General features: G+C 43.5%; 1 protein-coding gene across 1 annotated transcript; it reads right to left on the bottom strand.

Annotated features, from left to right (window-relative positions):
• Positions 1-857: 857 nt before the first annotated feature.
• slc39a9 (solute carrier family 39 member 9) lies at positions 858-7,437 on the bottom strand. The gene is made up of 7 exons (XM_076108756.1): positions 6,840-7,437; positions 6,508-6,616; positions 5,037-5,240; positions 4,688-4,762; positions 4,210-4,295; positions 3,791-3,925; positions 858-3,593 (listed from the first exon to the last, which is right to left on the bottom strand). Exons 1-7 carry the CDS (start codon positions 6,933-6,935, stop codon positions 3,357-3,359), a joined length of 942 nt encoding a protein of 313 aa, XP_075964871.1. The 5' UTR covers positions 6,936-7,437; the 3' UTR covers positions 858-3,356.
• Between the last annotated feature and the right edge of the window lie 25 nt (positions 7,438-7,462).

The raw sequence follows: 7,462 nt of genomic DNA, 5'->3' as shown, positions 1-7,462 counted from the left end.
CTGCAGGGACAGCTTCAACACACAGCCAGAAAAGTAACTGTTCCAATAACTCAGCAGGGTGGAATGATGCGGCCGTCAATACGCTCACCACGCCGGAGGCAGACTGACCGCACAGCAACGGCGAGATGAAACCAGGGATGATAGGGAGAAAGAGGGAGGGAGGAAGTGGAGCGGTACTGGGAGGCGATGGGGGAGGGGGGGCAGCTTTAGGAGTGAGTTGCTAAATCTGAAGCCGGTCAATACATTCCAGCCGGTAAAAGCTGTTATTCAGATTACTGGAGTCGCCGCGGTCTCCAGCTCTTGGCAGGTATGAACTCTCCGTCCATCACTCCATCAGTCCATCACTCACTCCATCCGTTGCTCCAGCAGCGAATTAGTAGAACATCTGGGGCAGAGGCGGGGCTGCACGACTTCCTGCTAAAGAGGATGGAGAGTCAGAGCGGTTGACGTGCAGCTCAGCTTTGTTGAGTATCAGATTAATTTACATGTGTTGGAGTGGATGGACAGCAGATTATAAAGATATTGACAGCTCAGCCTCAACAGAGAAGAGGATGAGCCTGCAGACTTTTTTTTTTCATGTGAAAAACATCCCGTCAGGATAGAAATGACTCCGAATCAACATTTAATTTAAGGGAAAACACACAATTTGTTAAAAATGTGACCGAACGGAATGATAGGAATTCATAAATTCTTACCTTGATGAATACAAGAAATCTTCATACATGGGAAAACTGCTTTCTATAAACTGGCATCAAATACATAAAAAAAAATTGATGAATTCTACCTGTTAAAATCAACAGGTAGCCGACATGTTACTGCAACATTTGTTGCTTAAATAATCAAAATATAGGAGACCATTTTCACCAGTTAAAAAACTTTAATTTAGTCGTCATAAAACACATCGCTTTACAACTGATTTTCACAATCAAAAGTATGGAAATAAGGCAGACTCATTCTGGAATGACAGAAAAAGACAGGAAATAAAGATACACCCCCACTGAAACCATTACAAATATTGACTTGATCCTGAAACTCCACTGATCCAAAACCTCCACTCAGCCCCAACATGTGCCATCACCTCTTCCCGTTTGTGTGGGAGACGAAGCATCAAACTCCGCCTGCAGATATCGGGCAGTTTAACCAGTTTCTACAGTTACATTTTCTCATTTTATACGCATGTTTGATCAAAGATGTTTAGTGCCGACACTCAAAATGTGATGGTCCAGTATTTTAACTGTTCATGATGAAGCTTCATATTCATTCATTAAAAAGTTTTAACCAACAATCATAACCACGATGCTCCAGTTAGTGACACTGGAATCACATCATAAAGACATGGGAAGATGTAAAAGCCAAATCTCGGCAGGGATCCTGATGCAACGCGTAGATGAACTGGCACATGATGGGGCTCTGTGTGTGAAGCAACACAGTGGAGTTCTTTCCCTTTTGTACACACACAGCGTCCCACAACAAATAAAACAGTCATGCAGCTGCTGGTCTGCATGCGACCCCGACCCTTCCTCTCTAAAACACCGCGGCAGGTTTCTTCTTCTTCTCTTCTTATAACTTGGAATTAATTGAAGAGTTGCATTTGTAGAAAACGTTCAATTTATACATAAAACAGAGACTCCTCAGACCGTTTGACGCCTCGTGTCAGAGCCGTCCATCCATGTCCAAAAATGTAAGATTTAAAAGAAACAATGTGTTTGTGAGTCAGCAGTTCCGTCTCACACGAGATCATGATGGTGATGATTGTGGAAAGAAGCAGTTACTCCGTACAGCACACGTACGTACATACATACATACATATACATGAGCAGGCACAGTGATACAGTAACACATTATCTACCCGTCCTGTCCCTACTTAGGCTTTAATGCATCAACCGGTTACTGTTTTAGTTGTACCAAGGCAGAGATGAGGGGGGGGGGGGGGGGGGGGGCTGCGTTCCAGAGAGTCGATCTGAATCACATGACCAGCGCTTTGAGGATGAAGGCAAACCATATGAAGCCATTTCAGACTCTGCCGCAACATTGCCCCGATTCCATGCGTATGATTATTGCTCAGGTATGATTAACTAATGAGTAAACCAAAAAAAAGAAGAAAAAAGTTTGTTGAAAATCCTCCTGCCTGGATCTGTAATATGTTTGTTCTCCTGAGCCGATGGTCCCTAAACGGTTTCATCCACTTAATGCCTTCTGTCAGGCAAACCATTCATTCAGAGCTGAAGTATCCCTCCGCCTCCAGATAATCTTAGTAACACTCTATACAATCAATTAAGACAATTCTATACAGATTTGTTTCCCCTCCGACTTCTATTTATAATTACTCTCAAAGTAAAATAGAACAAAAGACAAGCACGTCCAGAAACTAAAAATAAAAGTGACCGTGTGCGCCGCTGGTCGTGTCTTCTCCTCGTTCAGGACTCGGCTTTGAACCGACTAGAAACACATCATCAGGATCCGCATCGTAGAAAAGCTTCCCGTCAGGCCAAGAAACGAAAGGCAAACTCAAGAGACAAAGAAACGTGTGTGACGAACATCTGGGTGTTTATTCGAGCTGATCTCTCATCCTGCTTCATAGTCGGCTGCCAGAAAAAGATCTCCGTCGGTCAGAAAGATAAGTCGGGAACGTTGACGACTAACTGTAATGTCAATAGAAATAAGAGTAGTAGAAGGGACATTCAAATCAACGTAGCAGGGTGGTCAGAGGGGCGGCCATGTTTATGTGTAACCGTTCCTATTCTATTTCTGTGGCGACGTCCTCATGGCGCCGTCTCTTCAGGGATCGCTTTCATCTTCCTACTATGGCACTTGAAAATCATCTCACATCTATCTGAGTTGTTGCAAAGAGATTTACACTTTGTACAATTATTTTAAAAAAGAGAGTTTGCTTTCTTGATATCAGCGGCTTCTTCAAATCTAAATCTCACTGGGCAACTGCCACCTAGTAAAACATCCCTGTGATGAATCCGGGTTGGTTCTTTGACTTTGAACGACTTTGAACGATAATGCAACACTGAAAACTCCACGATGATCGAAATAAACAGCTACTGGTGTCTCTTAAAAAGGGCTTTCTGGTGGAATAAATGGACACATACAGCAGCTGTGAGATGTTTCGCCGTCAGATAAAACATTGTCGTGATCCTCCGTTGTCTCTGCAGCAACTCTTGATTTCCCTACCGTCATTCAGTCCCTGTTTAAGTCATGAGATGTCCCCGCAACGAGCACCAGTCTGGTCCGCGAGGTCCATCAGCAGACAACAAGCAACAAGACATTTAGATCCACAATTTTTGAAGTCTCTGTCTCCGCTTTCCCCCCCCTGTACACCTGTCTTAAATCCGTCCTGCAGTCTGGGTCTAATGGTGGTGACCGACAGAGAGCACCAGAGGAATGAGGCAGCCCAGCACCAGAGCTCCCACCTCCACCTTGCTCAGTCCTTTCCCTCCGTTCCCCCCTGCGGGGGCGTGGCTGTGGCCGCCGCCGCCCCCGACCTCAGGGAGGACGTGGACGGTGGCCACGTAGAGGAAGGTGCCAGCAGAGAAGAGCATGGCGACGCCGGTGGCGTTGAAGTCTGACAGGGCCTCCTTGCTGCTCTGAGGAGGGGAACACACAAAGACAGTGTGAGGGAAAATGTCAAAGGAATTGTTAAAAATGTGTTCCACCAAGAAAGGTTTTCCCTCCGTCTCTTGTAGAGAGTCCTGAAGTCTCACCGGTCAAACTGGTTTTAAATTTCAAAGTAAACAACAAATACACTTACTGCCTCCAGGAGAGGGTTGCATCATTTTTTTACCTGACTGAGGCCTAAAAAGGTGAGCATGGCCAGGACGGGCGCTGCCAGGGAAAAGACCAGGAGATGTTTGCGGATCCGGTTCCTCTCAAGACCAGCATGCATCAGGAACGACACGAGGCCGAACGCTGCCGGGGCCTGTAGACGACAGAGCAGTAGAGTTCACACAGGCTCACATGTGCTTAGAGCGGCAACTAACAATTCTATTTCTATTATCTTTTGATCTGCCAATAAATTCTCGATTCATCATTTGGTCGATACAAAGTCTAAATAATAGGTTAAAGTGCCGATCACAATAACCTTGTTTCAGCTCTACTGCTGCTACACGGTAAAGTACATAAATGCGTATCCAATAAAACTAGATATTTAAAAAGGATCTTGAAAAGCGTTGATCTACTGTACGAGATATGAGCCGTTATTACCTTGTGCAGCATGATGGCTACAAAGACAATGAGCTGAACGCTGGTCTGAGAGGTGGAGGCAGCAGCTCCCAGCGCCACTCCGTCAGCTGGAGACAACAGGCACAGTTAACGAGACATCTTTCATATCTGCACAACATCTACGAGGTTCTAATATTGCGAAAACCGCAAAAAAATAAGACAGAGAGCAACTGTTACTGCTCAAAAACGCTCTGTTTTTTAATTTTCCATAAAGCAGTAATTCTTAAGATCAGTTCAAAATGGGATTCTCAACACGTAAACTCAGGTGTAGCAGAGAATAACAGTTAAGTGTTCATTAAATGTAACTACACAAGATCTGTCTGATCACATCTATGTATATTAAGAAGGCCATTCTCTATCACAGCACCAATTTGTGATTTAGACTAATGAGGATGATTTGAACATAAAAAGTATTATAAAGCATCTTTAAGAGACAATAAATATTCAAGAGCAGACCTACCTGCAGCGTGGACCACCAGGCCCAGGGTGGTTGTGATTTTTGAGGAGGCGACTCTTGCTGACTCGGGATCTAAACCTAAAAAAAAAAAAAGAAGTGTATATTAGGTTTAAGAAATATATAAAAGTAGAACCAAGTAATAATGAGAGAACAAAGTCTCCACACTGAGTAAGAACTGTGTAGCGTCACATGTTGGGTGCATCTGGGAGTTTGGTCTGGAGAAGATTACCACTTGATGAGTCTAATGACAAAGCTGCTGTCACCAAGCACCATCCTCACAGACTAATTCTCCACATATACGAGGGCTGTGGGTGCCCTAACAGTTGTGCTTGCTGTCTGTTGTAACACTGACCTTCTGTGCTGTGCACATGAGAGCTGCCTATCTGGTCCACCAGCAGCATGAAGACGAAGCCCAGAACCAGAGACACTCCGATGCAGGCGTGAAGCTGCTCGTGACTGTGCTCGTGTTTCCCGCCGACACTCAGGGCCGCGTCCGCTTCACCCTTCGCCTCGGACACTTCCACGGCTCCAGCCTGGCCGTGGTTGTGGTGTGCACCTGCAGAAACACGGGTCGGGAGAGAGCAGGAGGAGGCAGGCACATGGGCTGTTAAAAAAGACCTGATTACTATGCTGAATACAGTCAGAATCCATCACTAATCCACAGAGCATTCGCTTGAGACACAGAGGAACGTGTCAATACAAATGATCACAAAACAAACATCTATGTTTGACTAGGTTTGTTGTGCAAGAACAGACGTCCACTAGTTGTTCTTTACAGCTTGTTGAACTTTGTTCTGTTTGAAAAAGACTCAAACAGTTACAGTCTACTCAGACGAATGTCTTCATATTATATATTTTCTATTTCTGGTGTCTCCTCTGAATGCGTCTAAAACGCTGGAAAAGAGGCAAAGACATTAAAGTTTCTTCAATTAGACAGTACACAGTAGAAAACTGACAGGAAATGGAGGAAGACCCCCGAGGCCACCAGGACGCCCGGCCGGAAATAGTTTTAGTAAATAAGTAAACTTTATCGTTAAAGTGCCTTTTGAAAGACGACGTACAAAGTGCTGTCCAATAAGTTTCAAGCACAGAGCTTTACTGATTTTAACTGATGTTAAACCAGCAAACAATTCCACGTATTTTTTGGAATAACTGAACCGACTGTGTTTAAAAGTAGTCTTCAGTATTACTGTGACACCATCTGAACACAGTGGAGCAGATCTACAAGATGACAAACTAGTCTTCAGGCTTTCAAACTTAAATGTGGACAGACTGCTGCTCCCACTGACATACTTTAGTTGCCTCATTGTTTGTTTTTATTACATGTACCCGGGAATAACTGGAGAGCAGCACTGACGCTGAGTGAATTATCCTTAATAAAGGTGATTGAGATCTGATTGACAGCTGAAAAGATTTGTCAATTAATCAATTAGGCAACTTCAGAAATTTGTCAGCAAAATATTTGTTTATCAATTCATTGTTTAAGTTAATTATCAAGCACATTTCAGTTTCTATGATGTGAGGATTTGCTGGGTTTGTCTTTGATATATCACTATACATTTGGTCTACATGGTATTTTTGTATTTTGGATAAAAAAAGCAATTTGAGGAAGGTTCCTTTGGACTTTGTTATATTGTGCCAGACATTATTCATGTTTTTCTAACAATTTATTGACTAAAACAATCAAATCGTAGCCTAATTACGCCAAATTACTGGTTCAAACATAATGAAATGCAACAACATCTTCATCCGAGAGAGTTAGATAAACAGTTCCTAGGTAGTCCTTTAATACATTTGTGAATCAGTGTCTTGGTGACGTCTACCTTCCAGTATTTCTGCATAAAGTGCGTGGACCCCCTCAGGAATAATAACAGCCAGAGCAGTCCCACACAGCAGCCCTGCTCCCAGCACAGTGATCAGCTTCAGCTTCTCCTGGAGAAACACAAGCACAGAGGAACCATCAGCATAAGTCTCATTGTTTTTAAGCAATGGATGATCTGATGACAGCACAGAGTTCATGCAATCACAGCTTCTTTAGATTAACAGGCACCGACAGAGATGAACTTTTACCTCCCTGTAAGTTTTGAAACGTGGTCAAAGTTACTGCAAGCTTCCAGGAAGCACATTTTTAAAGCTCATTGTGTCTTAGACTTACCTCTGAAAAGTTGACTGCTAAAGGTATCGTCCCGGCCACATAACATCCCACTAACATCGCAAGAGACAGCAGGCTGATCGAGCTAAAATCGTCCATGACTGCACTTTTTTTTATCTTCAGCTTAATCTTCTAAACCATCAAAAACAAACCTGCAGCTGTACCTTTAACACGGTCTTTTATATACTGCTCGACAAGTTTAATAACATGCCTTCAACCTGTAGCTGTTGGTTAAGAACAGTTGTTGAATAAATACATAAATACACGTCCCTCTGTATCTGGTATCAGTTCAGCTCGCTGCAAAACATCCACGTTAACCAACCAACGCTAAACTGATACGCTACAGCCTCTGGCCTCGTTAGCAATGCTAAGCTAACTAGCTTCGGTAACTGTCCGGCTCTCAAAATTCACAAATGATGAATCCTGACACGTTAACGTATGATTGCAAACATCCGTCACCGCGCACTGTCTATTCCAGATTCAACTGTCACTCAATAATAATAATAATGCAACTTGCAACCGACTTGGTTTTTGCGGCTAGCTAACAAACTGGCTCACGGTACATCCGCTTGTTTGGTGTTGCAATAAAGTGCTTCCGGGTCACAACTCATCTCCTGAACCCTCAA

The sequence above is a fragment of the Anarhichas minor genome, unplaced genomic scaffold, assembly GCF_050575085.1.
Source record: "Anarhichas minor isolate MPS153535 unplaced genomic scaffold, ASM5057508v1 ptg000040l, whole genome shotgun sequence".
Lineage (NCBI taxonomy): Eukaryota > Metazoa > Chordata > Actinopteri > Perciformes > Anarhichadidae > Anarhichas > Anarhichas minor.
This window is presented reverse-complemented; position numbering and strand designations above follow the sequence as displayed.

Excerpts from the sequence above, each read along its gene's own strand:
- slc39a9 (XM_076108756.1), bottom strand. The coding sequence starts at position 6,935 with ATGGACGATTTTAGCTCGATCAGCCTGCTGTCTCTTGCGATGTTAGTG. Across the intron at positions 4,763-5,036 it reads TCATGTGCACAGCACAGAAG|GTTTAGATCCCGAGTCAGCA; the intron begins GTCAGTGTTACA and ends TTTTTTTTTTAG. Across the intron at positions 3,594-3,790 it reads CCTTTTTAGGCCTCAGTCAG|AGCAGCAAGGAGGCCCTGTC; the intron begins GTAAAAAAATGA and ends TCCCCTCCTCAG.